Source organism: Triturus cristatus, chromosome 5_1 (genome assembly GCF_964204655.1).
Source record: "Triturus cristatus chromosome 5_1, aTriCri1.1, whole genome shotgun sequence".
Lineage (NCBI taxonomy): Eukaryota > Metazoa > Chordata > Amphibia > Caudata > Salamandridae > Triturus > Triturus cristatus.
The window spans coordinates 307,658-328,934 of NC_140587.1; the positions used below are offsets into that span (position 1 = coordinate 307,658).

A 21,277-nucleotide genomic window follows, 5' to 3' on the forward strand; every position below is an offset into this window, starting at 1 on the left:
GCGGCCAACAGTCATTGATAGGACCACAGTAGAGCGAACAGAAAGTGACCACAATCCTCTTACTGTGTCTATGCAAACATTATGTACTAAGATCTTTTCAGACATTGGCCCATCACATACACCAGGGATATCATTTTGACTACTGACAAACTCCACTTAAAATGGCACCAGGTGGCTGCTCTTCCTGATATAGTGTGTGAATGTTGACCTCAAATCTTTTCTTATACGTTTGAGGAAGGCCACCTTATCATCGCCAATCAGCTGATATCATCTCGCACTGACTTATTTGAAAGAGTAGTTGTGCACTTTTCTATCACCAATACACCTAGAAGCAATAGAACTAGAGGGAAACATTACTGATATACTAAGGAATGTTGCGTATTAGATCTTTCACTGGTTAAAGATATAAAATCCAAGAACACAGCTCAAATTTCCATACTTATGAAAGTCTAGAAGATGGCCATCTTTAAAGCTAAGTGGAATTGGGACGACCAGAGGTGGAGAGCCTGAAAGGATGAATGTTTTGCTAAGGAATGCTCTAAATTCTGGTCATTGGTTGCCCTTGTTTCAGCTATGACTGCACTGGACATTTCTATGAACATCGCTCCTGCAGACTGAGCAGACTAGTTTAGTCAATTGTATTCTGCTGATTTTACTAGCCTAGCTCATGAACCGCATCCTGTTCCATGCATCTGGCCTAGTCCCTCTTCTACCCAAATGTTTGCACTCTCTGATGTTGCTCAATCACTCGACACTGTCACGTGTGGCAGGGCCCCCGGTCTGGACGGTGTCTCGGCTGACTTGTTTATAAGTGATCGGGAAGCCTGGTCTAGTTACATCCTCTTGATTACTAACACTACTGCAGCAGGGGCCCCAATCCCTGATATCTGGAAGGGTGCTATTGTTGTACCAATATATAAAAAGGGAGACAGATCCTTACCGAGCAACTATAGGCCAATCGGTCGAATAAATTGCCTACAGAAAGATTTTTTTTCAATGTGTTTTGGGGAAAATCAGGACTAGACGTATGATCATGACATCCTTAGCCAGTTTCAAGCTGGATTTCACAGGAAAATGTCCATAATAGATTACGTTTCTTGGTTTTTGTTGTTATACTGGAGAATGGTCACAATTGGCAAGGGCAACCTTTATGTTGCCTTTGTAGATTTAATGTCAGCTTTTGACTTAGTTCCTCAGACTGGTCTATGGAAGGCTCTCCAAGACATGGCAATGACTCCCAATATTCTTTCCCTAGTGAAACACCTACACTAGGATAACTATGCGCATGTCAGGTGGGGAGATCAAGACCAGTTGACAAATAGGATATCTGTTTCTAGATCTGTAAACCAGGGTTGCTTACTGGTGCCCACATTGTTTTTGTTATTCATTAGTGACATAGTCCCCTTCCTAACCCAGGAAGACATGGACGGTTCGCTCTTGGCAGAAACTAAAGTAACAATCCTTTTATTCATGAATGACACTTTGTTGATGTTCAAGACATCGAGCAGAAAACAGAAACTTTTGACTTGCTTTGAGAGTTTTGTTCCACACGTGGCCTGGGGATCAACACATCTAAAATTAAATTAGTCCTCATAAATCATTTAAAGAAAACATTGCCTGGGGAGGAATTCCCCTTGAATTGATGAACTCTTGTGACTGTGTACAGGCATTTCCTCCCTATAGATGGTACTTGACGTGCCCTCCTGCAATAGCGGGCATATTTTGGCTTTGGGTAGCTCTGCTTTCTCTAGGTCTGGGCGGCGACCTTCACTCCATTTTCAGAGTATGCAGAGTTTTCCACGGTCCGCGGAGCACACAGAGTTCCAAAAAAATGGATTCCAGACCACCTCCCAGCGAGATTTCTCAACACGCGCGGTCGGAGATGGCCGTGACCGCTCACATTGAGAAACCTTCTGTTTGCGTTGAGGAAGCAACCACTCAAGTAGAACATCTACTCGGGCAGCAGAAAGAATCAGCACCCTCTTGCACTGCGCATGGTGCAGCTTGCACTGATTTTACAGCACGGGACAAACACCCAGCGCTAAAGATTGGCATGAATGGCACAACCTAATGGAGTCTGCGTATAGCGGAGCTCGGCATAGCACGGTGGAGTATTTTGGTCACTTTGTGGAGTTCCGCATAGCGGATGCAGAACTCTGCCCAGGCTTAACTTTCTCCTCAACTTAAAACTCACATCTTCTTAGGCAATCCTGCATGTAGGAGAAGTTACACTTGGGATCTCCCCATCCTCACCGGATACAGTCTTCCAAAATGGCCATGTCCTCTGTTTCAAAGGATCACTCTTTCGACCAGGGTCTATCATACCGACCCTCCCTTTTGGTCCAGCTGGCTAGCAGGTGACAAAATGGTCACTCAAAGATCGCACCTTCCTTTCTGGTCACTATCTCCCTTGGGGCCAGTTTGTCTATCCCGCACGTCCGGGGGAATTAGCGGACGTCTTTGTCACTGCTCTCCTTGTGTGCCTGCAAAGGTTCCATGTTTCTTCTCCTGCATCTTAATTGAATTTTCAGCAGGCTACCTTGATCTCTTATTTTCTGGTCAGCTCCTCTCCTGCCCTGCCAATCTAGTGAGGCTTGAGTCTCAGGCAGAAACCTCCACTCTAGTTCCGGCTCGGACTCATCTCTGAGCGGCACTCTGTGCCTACCTCTGCTCTTCTCAGGTGGCGAGTGTGTTGCTCTGTGCCTACCGCTGCAAAATCCCCATCCACAAAACCAATCCCAGGGTAACCCAAATGCCCCTTACACTCATCTACAGTGAAGTCAGACAACCACTGTACCACCGCAACAAGGATCAGGTATTTGGACGAACACAGGGCAACAGCAATCACAGATAGAAAGCCTTGCTCAACAAAGACTGGGGCCACAGCCACCGGAGGGAGGGGCAACTGTCTTGTCAGACAATGGCCTTACACAGTCGCAAAACCCAAATACAAACTAAGTTCAAACCCCAATGAAAAACATCCACTCCACGCACGCTTCAAAATCTGTTTCAAAAACAGAAAGCAGTGAGATAACATTAGGAATTCATGCCTTTTACTTGCTTTTAGGAAAACTCAGGGCTGTTGTATGATTTGTCGACCAGGAATTCGCATTAGAGTCCACCATTTGGGACCTGTAGGAGCCTTGGCCTCACTCTGCTGTTGATCCCCCAGGGTGGGGTTGGCTAGCCACACCCCGCGGGGGGAAGGCAGTCTAAAAAAGGGGGCAGAGCCACTCCCTGTCCACACATGTCTAATTGGGATGGGTTCCAATAACCAAATCAAAAGGACCCAATTCTCGGGCCTCTCACCGGGTGACCAAATTTCCTTCAAGGCATGTAGCACCGACAGGAAAGCAACCTCCAGCCAAACTGGCGGCCCCCTTTCAGTTCCAAAATGAAGTAATGTTCTAGTGTCGGGAGCCAGGTTTCTTGCACACTTGGTATGATGAAGACACCATAACCTCCATAGCACGTGCACAAAGTCTAACAGATTGCAAAGCACTGCATAGTGCACTGGACCCTCATTGTAGCAATTAGACCTGGGTGAAAATTCTGATCCGCTCGCGAAAATTGCGATAATTTGACATTTTCACGTTCCGCGGAGAGCGCGAAAATGTCAAAATTTCCGCAATCCGTTTCTTACCAAAAATGTTTTGCTTGCTCGTGCTGTAAAAAAATACATTCTCGCGTGCGCGCGATCGCCTTACCTGAATCCCCGCGTTCGGTGACAAGTTTTCATGATCCGGTCGCGTTCTCCACGGGAAGTTGGATTGTTGGTAGCCATTTGCGCTATCTCGCCACATTTGTCGTGCGATCACGTCATTCGTCGAGCGATCACGTCTTTCTTCTCGCGATCATGCACCGCAACAAGATGGCCGTGCCCGTGAGCAACCGCATGGGTAAGTTGGCGAGCCGCGACCACACAGAAAATACCGCGAATGGGCGGGAAAAAAACTTCTGCGTCTTCGCGATTTTTCCGCGTGTTTGCGGAGATTTTGAACATTTTTGCGATAGTTTGCGAAAGTGAATTTCGCAAATTCCGCGCACCCCTAGTAGCAATATTCTGCCTCCTCCTTTCCCTCAAGGTTTTTCAAACATCCAAAAGCCTGCTCACCAGGTCATGTCCTTCCAAAGCTGCAAAAATATAATTCTGCCAGTTAAAAGTCCCTGTCCAGAGCCAGGGAAGCAGGCCCAAAAAATCTTGGATAAGTTCTGGTCCAAGGTAGAGGGGGATGCTAGGAAGAACAGAATCTGCTAAATTTCATCACAACTTCATGTTAGATACTCAGAAACACATTCACCACTGAATAGTGCCTGCTACACCATCTCACAAGACCTTAAACACACCGTCTGGAAGAGGTGATAAGCCCAATCTCAGACAGTACCACATCAGAAACACATGGGGGATGTGGAACAGCTTTTTGACCCCTTCCAGTGTACAGCCATGGAGACAGTAAATCAGATGAAGACGTAGGGAAGGGCCCTTAGATCCATAAAGAGAACCCCCAAACCAACACAAAAAGAAACCTCTAGAAAAAGGGCGTAGTCAAGTCAACTGGCCCCACTAGGGAGAATCACACTGCATACCGCTTATCGAGACTGGAGGGGTACACATGTGACCTCAGGGCACATTGCGATGGTCAACAACACCCAATTGTGACATACCCCCTCTTTATATGTCACCCCATGCCTGTGTAGGTCAAAAGACACAACCCACATTGATGTAACACCCCCTTGTATCCTTTTCTGTCATGGTGAGGTGAGTCAACCAACGACCTATAAGTAAAAATTAAGGCGATCCATGAATAATCACTCACTGCTAAAATTGCAGTAATGTATGTAAAAAGCACACCCCAAAAAGAAAGACACAGGAACCTCCACTGCAGATTTATGAAGACATATGTAGGGCAAACACCATTTACTACGCAGTTTAAACCACATAGTGCCTTTACAGCATGGGCACTACATTGAAAACATAGTTCCCACACATTACTTTAGAACGTAAGTCGCTACAATGACATGCTTAGGGAATACGGTGTTGGACTAGTGTTGGAATAAAGTTCAACACCTTCCCTATTAATACACCGACTGGAGTTGGAATAAAAAATAATACTATTCCATAGTCCAGGGTGCCACTAAAGCGAGTCGTTGTGACGGCTTGTGTGCTAAAGCAATGCGCGGTAACAAGGCAGTCATGATAGTGACTGTGTTGTTAAGCCACGTGTGGTTTAGGAGTGCGTGATTCCGTCATACAACTCATATGTAGGGATGCAAATGTTTTCTGATGAATGGGTTATCACACCTGGTGACTCCTCAGAATGGGTATCTCTCATTGTTATTGTCAGAAAAAAATCTGGGGAGGTCAGATTATGTGCCGAGTTGCGCACTTTGAATAAAAACATCTTGATTGGCTGCCATCCCCTTCCCAAGATTCATGAGCTTCTTGCCAGTTTGGGTGGGGCAAAGTTTTTTTTATCATTGACCTTCGTTCAGCTTATCACCAAATACCCCTTATAGTGGATTCTCAAGAGTTGACTACTTTTGTCACACCTTTCGGGGTTTACAAGTATCTCAGGTTACCTTTTGGCCAGGCCACCACAGCAAGTGTCTTTAAGAAGTTGATGGATAATCTTTTCAAAGACATGCCGTGGTTCCAGGCCTATCAGGATGATATCCTGGTGTTTGCAGAAAATTTGGAAACACACTTGAACAATTTGACTAAAGTTTTAAGGAAATTAGATGAAGCAGGCATTTTGGTACCCAATAACTGGATTGCTTAGGTCATACCTTGTCAACCAAGGACATCAAACCCAAGTTCTCCCATATCAAGGCCATTAGTCATTCTGTTCCTCCCAAAGACAATGATACTGAGGAAATTCAAATTCGGCCCCATATTTCCTAGTAACATCATTACGCTGTTGCCCTCACTCAGGCACCTTCAACCACTATAGCGTTTCTTTCGTATTCTATATTGTTGCACATATTACACGATCTTTCCTTTTTCTCGAGCTAAGTCCATTCTGAACCTCGGCTCGAAGCAACCAATTCCCGAGATAGCCATCTATTTGACCCTCGTTGACCGTTCTCCGGCCCCTACAGCTGTTTTACGAATCACCATCTTCAACACGCAAACGCGCCCTGTCGTAAAGTAATTTAACCAAGGAATGGCCACCTGACCTATCGGGTCGGGTAGAGAACACGACCTTAGGGAAGGAATTTCTATTACCCATGATCCGGTATCTTGCACAAAGAATGTGTTATTGGATGATTTGTATTTATATTGCATATGAATATAAGGGTACAAGCAAATGCCAACATATTGTGACCTTGAATGGGACAGACTGACCTTGCATGGTTCCCTCACGTAATACATACTTCGTGTGTGGAAATAAGGCCTATATTTCTCTACCTGGTAACTGGAGAGGCACTTGTTATATCGCTTGGTTGTTGCCCCCTACATACATAGCTGATGCCAAGCACCATTTACAGAAAATAAGGATAGCATCTGACCAGGATACGTCAGGACAGGAAGCCGGGGATGTCTTGAAAGGACTCCTTCCATTCTGGGGCCCAATAGCCAACAGTAGAGACATAAGGCAACTAATTCGAGTTGTAGAAGCCACTGTCAATGAAACAGCTGGAGCTTTGAGTAATCTCACTGCAGAACTTGTTGCGGACCGCCTTGTCACGCTTCAGAACAGAATGGTATTAGATATTATTCTTGCTGAACGTGGGGGCGTATGCAAATTGATCGGATCAAGCTGTTGCATTTATATTCCAGACCGCGCCCCTACAGTATACCAAGCCATCTCTAAGCTACATAAGATCGCTGAGTCTGTTCACCAGGATGAAGGGAATTGGTCTCTAATGGGATGGTTTGGGGAAATACTGTCTATATGGGGATGGAAGATTCTCACCTTTGTCGGAGCGACTTTGGCTATTCTCTTCTCATGTTGCCTTTGCCTCCAATGTGGTCCCGCTATATGCTGGCTCTGCGCCACCCTGTGTCTTCCGTATCCTGTGTCCCAGAAAGCAGAGAATGCAAAGATAATGTTACAACAACAGCTAGTAGATTTCATGGCTATTAAAGTCGATTCAGATTAACAACAGCTTCTGTTACCTTTGCCTGAGTAATGACAAAAGGAGGGCCTAAGAAAATTCAAATTCGGCCCCATATTTGCTAGTAACATCATTACGCTGTTGCCCTCACTCAGGCACCTTCAACCACTATAGCGTTTCTTTCGTATTCTATATTGTTGCACATATTACACAATCTTTCCTTTTTCTCGAGCTAAGTCCATTCTGAACCTCGGCTCGAAGCAACCAATTCCCGAGATAACCATCTATTTGACCCTCGGTGACCGTTCTCCGGCCCCTACAGCTGTTTTATGAATCACCATCTTCAACACGCAAACGCGCCCTGTCGTAAAGTAATTTAACGAAGGAATGGCTATGCCACCTGACCTATCGGGTCGGGTAGAGAACACGACCTTAGGGAAGGAATTTCTATTACCCATGATCCGGTATCTTGCACAAAGAATGTGTTATTGGATGATTTGTATTTATATTGCATATGAAGGGGGTTGTTGCTTTACGGGATTCCAGCGCTACAAAAGACTGTGAGCCACGGATTGAAGTGGCAGTCTCCTGAGAACCTACTTACGATGTACTTCTAGGACAACTGTACCTAGCTGCAGCTAAATAAATTGAAGTTCCCATGCTAACAGAGTGTTCTGTGTCTCTGTAATTTGGAAGGCGAACTCAGAAGATTTCAGGCATACCCTGCGCCGCCGGGCCTGACAAAGCCTGGTTCTTCAAATGGTGCCCTCTGTGAGGCGGCTTCAGAGGACGTGGGTCCAGCCCTAGGATCGTGAGGAGCCCCGCAGAGAAATTCCGGAGGACGCGCACCACATGACAGACCCCTGCATGTCGTAAGTGGACCGAAGGTTTTTACAGCGCGGCTTCTCCCTTCCGACGGCTGCGAAGACCTGCTGCCCTGACTGCCGCCATGGTTTGGCCCTCTTGGTATTGGTATGGCGAGACATTAGAACGAACCTCTGTGGGCGTGGGGCTCATCTGGTTAAGTTAAGTATAGTGGCCACTCCTTTGTCTTTGTTTTGTCTTTGTTCGACTTTTGCAAAAGCCGAAACCGAGGGGTGAGTGCAGTTTTTTTGTACTATAAAGTGACTAATTAATCCCCTTGAAGTTTGTAAGAAACTAGTGAGCTAGCGATGCCTGGTTTCAATAAGTTTGGTAATTGGTTTGGTTTTGGTTGCAATAGGGATTCCCGACTGGAGGACTATTGTCCAATTCCTCCGGCCGGAACTCCCACTTATGAAGTATACTCGAAACATGGTATTGGCACCATAGCTTTCAATGAGGCGTGGGTTCATTATACTAGAAAATATGGTGTTTTACGATGGCCGCAGTACGGCAGTTATGAGCTCAATATCTTAGATAATTTAGAAGACACTTTGTTTAAACGAAAAGCCCGGCCGGCTATGTTTGACTCTTTTCGCTTATGGCGCAAGGAGGACAAACAGAAAGAAATAAAACAAGCTAAAAAAGATAGGAGAAATATGACTATTATGCAAGCTGCTCAGCAATTTAAAAATGACGAGACCGAGCATGCGATTGAGGTTTTAGATAGGCAACATCGTATGGCGGTCGATAGATGTTACCCAGTGTTGCCAACTCCCCCTGCAGAGAAAAGTGCGGACCCTGAGAAGGATCCCTTAATGTCCCATCTATTGAGACTAACCCCGCCCTGTGCGCAGGGGACTAATGTACCTCCTGTACTGCCGCCTCCCCCGGGAGCGAATCCACCCTTATTGTTAGTACCTGCCCCACCTGTTGTTCCACCCGTCGCTCCCCAATTGGTTCCCGCACCCCCATCACAGCCTCTTCCGGTATTACCGAGCTCTCCCTTACCTTCGGCTCCCTTCGTGAATATTCCTCCCTCTCCTGCACCGCCTAATATTATGTCTCCTGTCCAAATGACAAATTCTCCCTCCGCTCGGAGGCGAATGATCGATACCGTTTCCGGCCTTTTGTCCCCTCTCTTTGGGACACTGCAAACGACCCCCGTTCTTCCTCGCAGGCAAACTCGTAGCCAGCTCCCCAGTCCAGACGAATGGGAAGTATTAGACCTCCTTGCCCGACGGTGGGTCACGAATGGCTCCCAGTATAATTTGCAGGACATTATGCTTACCTTTCACCAGTGGGAAGCGCCGACGCAGAGATACGTTTTTGATGTTATGTGTAACATCTTAGGTCAAGAATGGGAAGGCATGGGATTGGGACCAGTTCCCCAGGGCCTGCTAGAAGTCCAGGCCGAGTTTGATAAAGGACTGATTGTGGGTGCAGAATTTGAGGATGCGGTAGGGACGCTTGTCACTTTCAGAATGATGTTTGCTTGCCGGTCTTTGCCAAAACGCGATTCCTCTGTTAGGCGAAAATTAAAACACTATCCTATGAGGGAGGTTCCCCCAGTGTGGAGTGAGGAGGTCGCAGCTCAGGGAAACAATCCTCTTATACCTGCTCACTTCCAACGTGTGTGGGTGCACGTTCCTTGGAAACGTTCAGAGGTATTGGCCCTTAAACAGTCTTTACCGGACCCCCGTAAAAATCCTGCTGGGTACTATAAAGAGTTGTCCCAAACTATCGACGCATGTGTTATGAATTTGGCCGACATAGACATGCTCATGGGTAATGTAGTACCACAACCATTATGGGCTAGGATTCGGAAGGAAGACCATCCTGCGGAATTGGGGGGTAACTGGGCTGCCATACTTGCCGCAGACCTGAACCTTTAGTTACAGAACTCCCAGCTAGGATCATTGCCTTACTGAAAACTGTGATGCCCCCTCTACGAGTTAATTGGGATAAGTTAGCAGCCTGTAAGCAGAAAGCGGATGAAAATGTCTCTGATTTCTTCACTCATTTTGAGGAGACGTTTATCGACCATAGTGGTCAGGATATGAGCACGGAAGGTGGCCAACGACTGTTTGTAGACACATTTGTGTCTAATCTGGTTCCGGAAATATCTAATAAATTAAAGAATTCCGAAAGTGCGTGGGCTGTATCGTCTTCTGCCCAGATACTGGCCACTGCTCAGTATTATGAAAATAGGGATAAAGAGGAGAGAGAGAAACTTGATAAAAAGACGAAAGAGCTGAATACGAAAGATCTCTTGCAGCAAGCTTATCCTCCACGCCCTGCCCAACATGAATATCAGCCGCCCCCACAATTTCAGAGACAGTTGCAGAGGTGTGGGCCTTTGGTTCCCCGACCCGCACTGGGCCAGAATCAATGCGCCTATTGTAAAGAAGAAGGCCATTAATTGCCCGGTTTTGTTACAGCGTACGAGCAGCATTCCCGGGTCACGAGGCAGGGGTGGTTATCAGTCAGCACCCAGGGGTAGAGGATGAGGCTCATCGCATAATAACCAACGTTCCATGCCCCCTGAAAACTCCACGAACTATTTTGATCAGCACAATGTTCAGTCTGCCAACTATTACAATGACGATTACTATACCGAAGATGAGAGCCAGAATTGCCAATCTAGTTAGGACAGCCTTGGACAAAGTAAGGGAGTAGTATCAGTTCCAGTGGACCAAAACGGGCCTTATGTTGATGTGGTAGCACTAGGTGTTACAGAGCCATTCCTATTAGACACTGGTGCAACAAAGAGCTCTATTATGCACTCTACACTCCCTGGGGCACCTTTGTCTGGCTTTACAAATGTTTCTGTAGGGTTTTCTGGCGCCCCAGTTCAAAGTCCAGTTTCACGCCCTTTGCCCATTTCAATAGGTCCTTACAAATTGGAGGCCCCGCTCCTTTTAACAACTGGTTGTGGTGAAAATTTGTTGGGTTTGGATTTATTGAAGAGATTGTATGCGACATTGCACTGTTCCCCTTCTGGTGTGCGTCTTACCCTAGGTAAGAAATTGACATCACCGATGTATTTTGTCTAAAGACCAGCTCCCCCCTGAATTACGGTCTCTTCCCGCCACCCTCTGGGCCACCGGCCCTAATGATGTGGGCCTCTTACAAATTCCACCCTATATTGTAACCATTAAGCCCGATGTTAAATTCCCTCGCATTCCACAGTATAACATTTCCAGTGACGGCGAAAAGGCTCTTTTAACTATAGTTCATGATTTGGTACAAAATGGTGTGGTCGAAGAGACTAGGGGAAATGTATGCAATAGCCCTGTTCTGCCTGTTTTTAAACGAACCGACCTCTCACAGCCACCTGTCTCTCGTTTTGTGATTGATCTCAGAGAAGTCAACAAGATTGTAGTACCTCAATTCCCTGTTGTCCCAGACATCAATGCCATATTGACAATGATACCTGCCTCAGCTTCCTGGTTTTCTGTCATTGACCTCAAAAATGCCTTCTTCAGCATACCTATTGCTAGAGCCCCTCATACCTATTGCTAGAGCCCCTCAATTTATAGTCAAGCATTAAAATCACAGCTCGACACTATGCCTTTTCCACCAGGTGCCACTCTCATTCAATATGTGGATGACCTATTAGTTGCAGCAGATTCTGAGGACACTTGTAAAAAGGCTACTATTTCATTGTTACTCCACTTATCTGACCACCACCACAAGGTTTCACCGTCTAAATTGCAATATTGCTGCCAAGAGGTTACCTATCTAGGTCATCTATTGTCAAAGGAGGGACGGCGACTGACCCCAGAGCGCATTCACGCAATTGCTCAAATGCCTATTCCATGTACGCAAAAAGAGGTACGTGCCTTTTTAGGTATTACCTCTTATTGTAGACAATGGATCCCCAATTTTTCCCTTCTGGCGAAACCCTTATTGACACTGAAACCCTTGTTGACACTGACTCTTAAAGATACGCCGCACCCTCTCCCATGGACTGCGGAATGTCAGCAAAGCTTCACTGATTTACGTACTGCCTTGTGCTCTGCTCCTGTGTTAGGTACTCCTGATTACAGTAAACCTTTTACACTCTATGTTCATGAGAAAGAAGGTTGCGCATTATCTGTTTTAACACAACGATTTGGGGACAGGCAACGTCCCTGTGCCTATTTCTCTGCCACATTAGATCCAGTGGCCAAGGCTTTACCTAGCTGTTTGAGAGCTGCAGCAGCAGCAGCAGTTTCCATTCGCCAGTCTGCCGGATTGGTATTAGATAATACCCTCATTGTCATGGTACCACATGCAGTAGACACCCTCCTAAACAGAACAAAGACGCAACACCTTACGAGTGCCCGCCTTTCGGGGTACGAACTGACACTGTTGGCTAGCCACATACACATTGAGCGATGTAATGTCCTGAACCCGGCAACATTGCTGCCAATTCCAGTAGAAAATAGTACACCGGAGCAACATGATTGTTTCCTCCGCACGGAGGAAAAGACAAGAGGCAGAGTTGATTTGAAGGATACTCCACTCCCGGACCCAGATGGGACGCTATGGATGGACGGTTCTTGTTTTAAGCGTTCCAATGGCGAAACAACCTCAGCCTATGCAGTCACTACCTTGTACACTGTTGTGGAAACAGCGCGTATTATGCATAATTCAGCCCAGGCAGCTGAACTGATAGCACTGACTAGAGCTTGTGTGTTGGCTGAAGGAAAAAGGGTGAATGTGTTCACTGATAGTCAGTATGCGTTTGGAGTGGCCCATAGTTTTGGCCGCCTGTGGAAGGAAAGAGGGTTTCTCACATCCCATGGCACTGGGATACAGCATGGCCAATTGGTAAATGACCTTCTTGAATTGCTTACCTTGCCCACTCAGATAGCAATTGTGAAGTGTAGCGCACATAGGAAGATCACTGATGATGTAGGTCGAGGAAATGCTTTCGCAGACCAGATAGCTAAAGAGACCGCTAAGGACACCACAAGCCGCATGTATATTGCTGGCTCTGCTAGATGGGTCGCACAAGGTGTGATGTGTGAGAATACTGTGGACAGTGTGAAAATGATCCAGGCGGAGGCCACAGAGAAAGAATTAAGTACGTGGAAAGAAAGTATGGGAAGGTTGGATGTGACAGGGTGCTGGACAGATTTGTCGGAACATCAACGCTGGTTGTTACCAGATGCTTATGTACTGCCAGTAGTTACCATGGCACATGGTCCAGCCCACATCAGCGCAAAAGGTATATGCAAACTTCTGGCCCCAGTGTGGCAGAATGTGGGGATACCTAAATGTGCAGACAATCTGGTTAAGCACTGTATTGTATGTTTGATGCATAATCCGGGGAAGGGAACACCAACACCGGCAGGCCACTTTGCTCCCCCAACGTACCCTTTTGAGGTGTTGCAAATAGATTACATTCACATGGAGCGATGTAACAATCTGAAGTACGTTCTTGTTGTGGTATGTGCCTTCTCCCGATGGGTAGAGGCCTATTCCCTGAAAGATAATACTACTCTATCAACGGCAAAAGTCCTTTTAAATGAGTTTCTGCCGAGATTTGGGTTACCCAGAATTATTTGGAGTGACAACAGGAGTGAATTTGTGGGTCAGATCATGCAGAAAGTATGTGCAGGCCTTAGCATTAAGCAAAAGTTCCACGCAGCAAACCATCCCCAGCCAGCGGGTTTGGTGGAGTGCTATAATGGCACTCTCTCCAGCCTAAGCTGGCGAAAATTCAAGCCAGCACGGGTCTGGCTTGGCCTGATGCCTTGCCCTTGGCTCTTTTATCTACCAGAACAACCACCCATTCTCGTATGGGGCTTAGTCCCTATGAGGTTGTGTTTGGACTCCCGGCCAATGTTTGGGGAGTCCCAAGGCCCAAGAAATACTCTGAGATAGAGCATCCATTGTTAATTGATTATTTGCATGAACTCACCACTAAGCTACTTGTCATTCACCAACAGGTACAAGATATTTTGCCTCAGACTTCAACGGATCCTGGTCATACCATACGGCCGGGAGACTGGGTCTGCACTCAAATCTTCCAGAGGTCGAAGAACTTGGAACCTCGCTGGAGAGAACCTCGTCAAGTACTTCTCACAACGCGTACTGCAGTGAAGGTCGTCGGCAAAAAGAACTGGGTACATGGGGTACATTGCAAGAAAGTGCCCCTACCTTTGCCTTATGATCAGTGGGTTCGTAACCCAATTGGCGATTCTGAAAACGAAAGAATACCAAGATTTGAACTGTTTAGCGACGCACACCTAGACTCTGCCAGATCAGAGAAAAACGACGACAAGGTCCTCCAAGCAACCGTAGCACTGACATCGAAATTGGACACTACTGAACCACATCTCCTTTTCCAAGAACAAACTGTACCTGGTTCCCAGAGGTATGATTTGAGGCCTAGACTGAATAGAAATACCTCAATAGTACCTCATTGACTTTGTCCTTTTTATCCCGATTTCCACATGTTGCAGGGCCGTGATTGTAGTCTCAGAATTGTGACCCAAGTGTGGCTCTACGCCTGTGGGACTTGTAGGAAAGTAAAGAAAACTACAGACAATCACAGCTGAGTGAAGCAACCTCCCATCACGGGCAACCTTTAGAGATGGAAATGGCTGTTAAAAAGGGAATGGACAAAACACAAACAATGAACACGAAGCATTGTAAATTATTGCATAACCGTTTTGTAGTAGTCTTAATAATATTGATTGTAATGTGTATTATATTGTCTTGCATAGGATGGGGACTACATGCAATTTTTGCGCAGCCTGTTACCAAAGTTACCATTGAAATGCATACACATGTCACTCTACCACCTCATGTTGAGTCAAGAAGGAGTGAATTCCGCAACAACACTTTTGTTTCTATGCTACACCAACATCAATTGGCTACTAATGCAACAAACTGTTGGGTTTGTGGTCTTCTGCCAAGTTCAGTGAACACTGGAATACCGTATATTACCCTTCCGTTTTCATTTAATGGTTCTTGTAGTGCATGGTGGGAACTGAGTGCCAGTTGGGTATTTTCTGGAGATGGTGATACCCAGGACGTAAGGAGTTTGGGAGTACATCTGTATCACTTATGTTGGCAAGACAGGAAAAGGATATATGGGACGAGTAATGAGAAGTCAGAATATGCTGATCGCCAAACCAGATCTACAGATTTGTATTTTCTGCCCTCCAATAAAACCTCTAGGAAAGGACAAACTTTTCTAGTGGTACCTGGACAAGCACCATTCTGTATTAGGAAAGGGGGGTCAGAATATAAGGGTACAAGCAAAGGCCAACATATTGTGACCTTGAATGGGACAGACTGGCCTTGCATGGTTCCCTCACGTAATACATACTTCGTGTGTGGAAATAAGGCCTATACTTCTCTACCTGGTAACTGGAGAGGCACTTGTTATATCGCTTGGTTGTTGCCCCCTACATACATAGCTGATGCCAAGCACCATTTACAGAAAATAAGAGTAGCATCTGACCAGGATACGTCAGGACAGGAAGCCGGGGATGTCTTGAAAGGACTCCTTCCATTCTGGGGCCCAATAGCCAACAGTAGAGACATAAGGCAACTAATTCGAGTTGTAGAAGCCACTGTCAATGAAACAGCTGGAGCTTTGAGTAATCTCACTGCAGAACTTGTTGCGGACTGCCTTGTCACGCTTCAGAACAGAATGGTATTAGATATTATTCTTGCTGAACGTGGGGGCGTATGCAAATTGATCGGATCAAGCTGTTGCATTTATATTCCAGACCACGCCCCTACAGTATACCAAGCCATCTCTAAGCTACATAAGATCACTGAGTCTGTTCACCAGGATGAAGGGAATTGGCCTCTGATGGGATGGTTTGGGGAAATACTCTCTATATGGGGATGGAAGATTCTCACCTTTGTCGGAGCGACTTTGGCTATTCTCTTCTCATGTTGCCTTTGCCTCCAATGTGGTCCCGCTATATGCGGGCTCTGCGCCACCCTGTGTCTTCCGTATCCTGTGTCCCAGAAAGCAGAGAATGCAAAGATAATGTTACAACAACAGCTAGTAGATTTCATGGCCATTGAAGTCGATTCAGATTAACAACAGCTTCTGTTACCTTTGCCTGAGTAATGACAAAAGGAGGGTCTGAGGAAATTCAAATTCGGCCCCATATTTGCTAGTAACATCATTACGCTGTTGCCCTCACTCAGGCACCTTCAACCACTATAGCGTTTCTTTCGTATTCTATATTGTTGCGCATATTACACAATCTTTCCTTTTTCTCGAGCTAAGTCCATTCTGAACCTCGGCTCGAAGCAACCAATTCCCGAGATAACCATCTATTTGACCCTCGGTGACCGTTCCCCGGCCCCTACAGCTGTTTTATGAATCACCATCTTCAACACGCAAACGCGCCCTGTCGTAAACTAATTTAACCAAGGAATGGCTATGCCACCTGACCTATCGGGTCGGGTAGAGAACACAACCTTAGGGAAGGAATTTCTATTACCCATGATCCGGTATCTTGCACAAAGAATGTGTTCTTGTGGATGATTTGTATTTTTATTGCATATGAAGGGGGTTGTTGCTTTAGGGGATTCCAGCACTACAAAAGACTGTGAGCCACGGATTGAAGTGGCAGTCTCCTGAGAACCTACTCACGATGTACTTCTAGGACAACTGTACCTAGCTGCAGCTAAATAAATTGAAGTTCCCATGCTAACAGAGTGTTCCGTGTCTCTGTAATTTGGACGGCGAACTCAGAAGATTTCAGGCGTACCCTGCGCCGCCGGGCCTGACAAAGCCTGGTTCTTCAATACCCTTCGGTCATTTTTGAGATTAGCAGAATATTATGCACGGTTTGTTAAGGGTTATGCTCAAACAGTTGAACCATTGCGTGCTCTCCTGCGCAAGGTTTCAAAATTTGTTTGGTCTGACAAAGTCTCCTCCTCCTTCAACCAAGTCAAGAAATTCATTGTCGAGGCACCTGCTTTACACACTTTTCAGGATGGCTATAAATCTTTCATCATGGTGGATGCCAGTCTCACAAGGTTGGGTACAGTCCTAGGTCAATGGGTATCTGGAAAGGAACACAACATAGCCTTTTCTTCAAGAAGGCTCAAACCCTTTGAGACTCATAACAGTACTATTGAATGCAAGTCCCTCGTATGTGTTTGGGCAATTGATAAGTTTAAAAATTAAATTTTGGGACGTGAATTTGACCTTTTTACTGGCCATAAACCCCTTACTCATTTACTCAATGGTACAGGGCTTGGCAAGGCTTCCACCAGATTGGTTAGATTACTTTCGCGTTTACATGAATTTCACTTTTCCATTAAGCACAATGGTGGTGGTAAGAACTTGAGGGCTGACTGTCTCTCACGCATGGCTTATCTCGATGATTCTGATCTTGAGGATTTTGAAGACACAGAATGTGTTGTGGCAGCTTTAGATGCTGTCAAAGAATGCCCCAACATTACTGAACAGTCACGGTCAGAGGCTTACAGCAAAGATGAAATTCTCAAACAGGTTATGGAGTACATTGTCAAGGGGTGGATCGAGAGCAAACCTTTCTTTTGAGTTGAAAGCTTTTGCCATGGTGGCATCTGAGTTATCCCTTGTCAATGGTATGGTCATGCAACACGATTCCGTTCTTCCTCCGTCAAGTCCCAGGAAGGACATCCTCAAATCTGCACACCATGGTCATTTAGGTGTTACCAAAACCTCTCAACAAATCAAATTGTACTACTGGTGGCCATCCTTTGAATCCCAGATCAAACTTTGTGTTAATTCATGCATTGAATGTCTTTTATCAGATAAAAATGGAAATTGATGAGTACACCATTGCACCCTGTTCCTTTTCCCAACAGACCTTGGGACAAGGTTGACCTAGATGTTTCTGGACCGTATGATGTTTTACCTCTTAACCTTAAGTTTCTCATTCTCATGGTTGACTACCATTCTAAATGGATTTATCATATGTTCTGTGACTCAGCCAGGACCTCTAATGCCATCAAATGTTTGAAAAATGTTTTTTTCTGTAGAAAGTTCCCCATCTATTATTGTAACTGACAATGGTACACTTTTTGTCTCGCACAAGATGTGCACATTTTTAGATGAAAACCATGTTACTCATTATAAAAATACTTTTTATTCTCCAGCTTCCAATGGTTTGGTCGAAAGGATGAACAGGTTAGTTAGGGACGCCATTCAAGCAACCCTTTCGTCTGGTCAAGACATTCAAGATTGTGTTAAGACTAAATAATAGTCTTAGAATATTTTGCTTCACTGAACTACAGGAGTTCCTCCTCTTACCCTTTTGAGGGGCAGAAACTCCCACAGCAATTTGTGTCCCAATTGGCCACAAACCAAGCATGATAAGGGTGGCCCCTGTAACAAAAGTCTTGTGTCTCGAGTGTTGAATAAGCAAAATCTCATGAAGTCTTAACATGATTCAGGTAAAAAGTTTAATAATATGGAGATGAAAGTGAATGATTGGGTTCTTATCAAAAATCCCCCAAAAGTTCCTAAGGGTTTGTCTACGTTTTCTGCCCCTTTTCATGTCACAGGTGTAAGCAAAGGTTCAGCACTCCTTGGTAGTAAGGGGTGGTGGAATAAAATATCGCTTGTTCATCTTTCTGAATCACAGGTTAAGTCTTTGTCTAAACAAGAGCTTTGAACATTGTGACTGGACTAGTTGGTTGCGTGATCCCACTTTTTTCTGTATCACAACCTGTGCGAGAACGTGATACTGGGGGAGATTTTCCCTCTCAATGTTCACCCTCATATGTCAGTCAGCATGAAAGTCCTGTCCCTGAGGCTGTTTTGATGTCGCAGGTTTTCCTGTACGATCTGATGATTTGGTATCTCATAGAAGAAGATTACCCTCCAGGTTCAATGATTATATTTTGTCATGAATTTGCAACTAGGACTTTTCGTTACTCCTTTTGCATTCACTTTAAAGTTATGCTTACCATGTTTTTTGCCACAAATTTTTCTTCTGCCTCCTTGTCCTTTTCCTTCTGTTCTTTGGGGGGCGGGAGAAGTAGCTTCTTACTTACTTTGCTTGGAGGCATCCTCGCGCTGTAGCCAGCGCAAGGGTGTCTCGCTCTATATTGTTGTTTGAATATGGTTCCACAATCCGGCTCTGTTGTTTGCGTGCCATGATTCTGCCAACGTTAATCAGTTGGCACAGATCTTGGTACATGGTGGGAGTGCTCGGTCGTGGGTATTTCACTGATTGAAAATAAATCCACTTTTACTTACCTCAAAGTCTCGTCTCCTCCTTACTTCAGTAGCTCAGCCAGTAGTCTTTCTGCCTCGCATGAAAGTTTAAAACATCTGGCCCATAATCTTGACTTCTTCGGTGAACCCAATAAAGACATGTAGTGCGCCTTCATAAAGGCTGTGATCGGAGGGAGTGGAGGCAATCAGTGGACGAGGACAAGCACAGAATGCCAGACAGCAGCTCTGACAGCCATTACATCCGATGAGCACCCTAAAACCTCAGGTGCTAGATGCATACTGGTGGACCCTCATTGGGGCTGAACCAACGCTCATGTATCCAAACACTAGTTTGTGCATACATTAGGAGAATGTGGAGGGGTCCAGTCATGACACACGACAGGCAACAGACATTTACACAGGAAGGGGTGCAAGAAACAAGGCTCGTACACAATGGCTATAAACCAAACATGACCTTCTACCAATCAGGTCACAGGATTGGGAGTTACCCCTGATAAAAGTAGTACCTCTTTGGGTGGCCATACACTCCAGCAAAGTCTCCCAAATCTTTGATTAACAACATACAAAGGTATTATCGAGCACCTGTCAAGGGGTTTGTGATACGAGACTCATGTACAGGAACACACACCAGGTCTGTCAGAATGATAAAATGAGGAGCAGGCAAGCATATTTCTTCTAGGTATGAGATTTTTGACCCTACAACACACAGCTGTAATCTGATTCAGGTAATGATAAAATAATATCAGCCCATGTTTTATATATGATTTGTTTATTTTCTTTAGTTCATCACATTGTGACTCCTTCATGAGTGAAAGTTCTCCTGTGGGCCATGAACACCTATTTTGAATCGCTCTTGGATATATCCAGTGTACGCAATAGTACTTACCAGAGTACCCAGAAGTTTCCTCAGTAATCTTCAGGACAAAGATGCTGTTTGTAAAAGTTGTAATTGTTTTTGTTTAAGAAGAAATTCATTTTCATGGTTTACATAAGGATAGGCATAAAGAGTAATCCTTACTTCAAATTTTAAGGCACTCTCATCCACCCAACTTCAACGTAACATATTTTAATTACTCAATGCATTCTTTTCACTGAGAAAATGGAACTTACCTTTGTAGATGGCTGGCTTCAACTTCTGTGTTTCTGGGGAGAGAAGATGTGTGAAAGGTCAGGGCATTTAGACTACATGGTGCTACAGAGCAAAGAAAAGGTAAACTGCAGAAAATGTGAACTTTATCAGTAATCGTGGATATAATGTTTCACAGAAGATGTATTTGCCCCAGTCTCCTGCCTGGGATTAGTGGGGCTCTTTACAACTTTATGTATTTACTCCAGTCTCCTGCCTGGGATTAGTGGGGCTCCTTATAACTTGATGTATTTACTCCAGTCTCCTGCCGGGGATTAGTGGGGCTCCTTATAACTTGATGTATTTACCCCAGTCTCCTGCCGGGGATTAGTGGGGCTCTTTATAACTTGATGTATTTACTCCAGTCTCCTGCCGGGGATTAGTGGGGCTCTTTATAACTTGATGTATTTACTCCAATCTCCTGCCGTGGATTAGTGGGGCTCTTTATAACTTGATGTATTTACCCCAGTCTCGTGCTGGGGATTAGTGGGGCTCTTTATAACTTGATGTATTTATTCCAGTCTCCTGCTGGGGATTAGTGGGGCTCTTTATAACTTGATGTATTTACCCCAGTCTCCTGGCGGGGATTAGTGGGGCTCTTTATAACTTGATGTATTTGCTCCAGTCTCCTGCCTGGGATTAGTGGGGCTCTTTATAACTTGATGTATTTACCCCAATCTCCTGCCGTGGATTAGTGGGGCTCTTTATAACTTGATGTATTTACCCCAGTCTCGTGCTGGGGATTAGTGGGGCTCTTTATAACTTGATGTATTTACTCCAGTCTCCTGCCGGGGATTAGTGGGGCCCTTATAACTTGATGTATTTACCCCAGTCTCCTGCCGGGGATTAGTGGGGCTCTTTATAACTTGATGTATTTACTCCAGTCTCCTGCCGGGGATTAGTGGGGCTCTTTATAACTTGATGTATTTACTCCAGTCTCCTGCCGGGGATTAGTGGGGCTCTTTATAACTTGATGTATTTACTCCAGTCTCCTGCAGGCGATTAGTGGGGCTCTTTATAACTTGATG

The 21,277-nt window shown here is 45.3% G+C and overlaps 1 protein-coding gene across 1 annotated transcript in view; it reads right to left on the reverse strand.

Annotated features, from left to right (window-relative positions):
* LOC146829904 (CD5 antigen-like) overlaps nucleotides 1-21,277 on the reverse strand; it is a 501,695-nt gene that overhangs the window by 53,887 nt on the left and 426,531 nt on the right. The window contains exon 4 of the mRNA XM_085604182.1: nucleotides 20,234-20,266. Within this exon, the coding sequence (XP_085460308.1) occupies nucleotides 20,234-20,266 (33 nt within the window). The remainder of the gene's footprint in view (nucleotides 1-20,233; nucleotides 20,267-21,277) is intronic.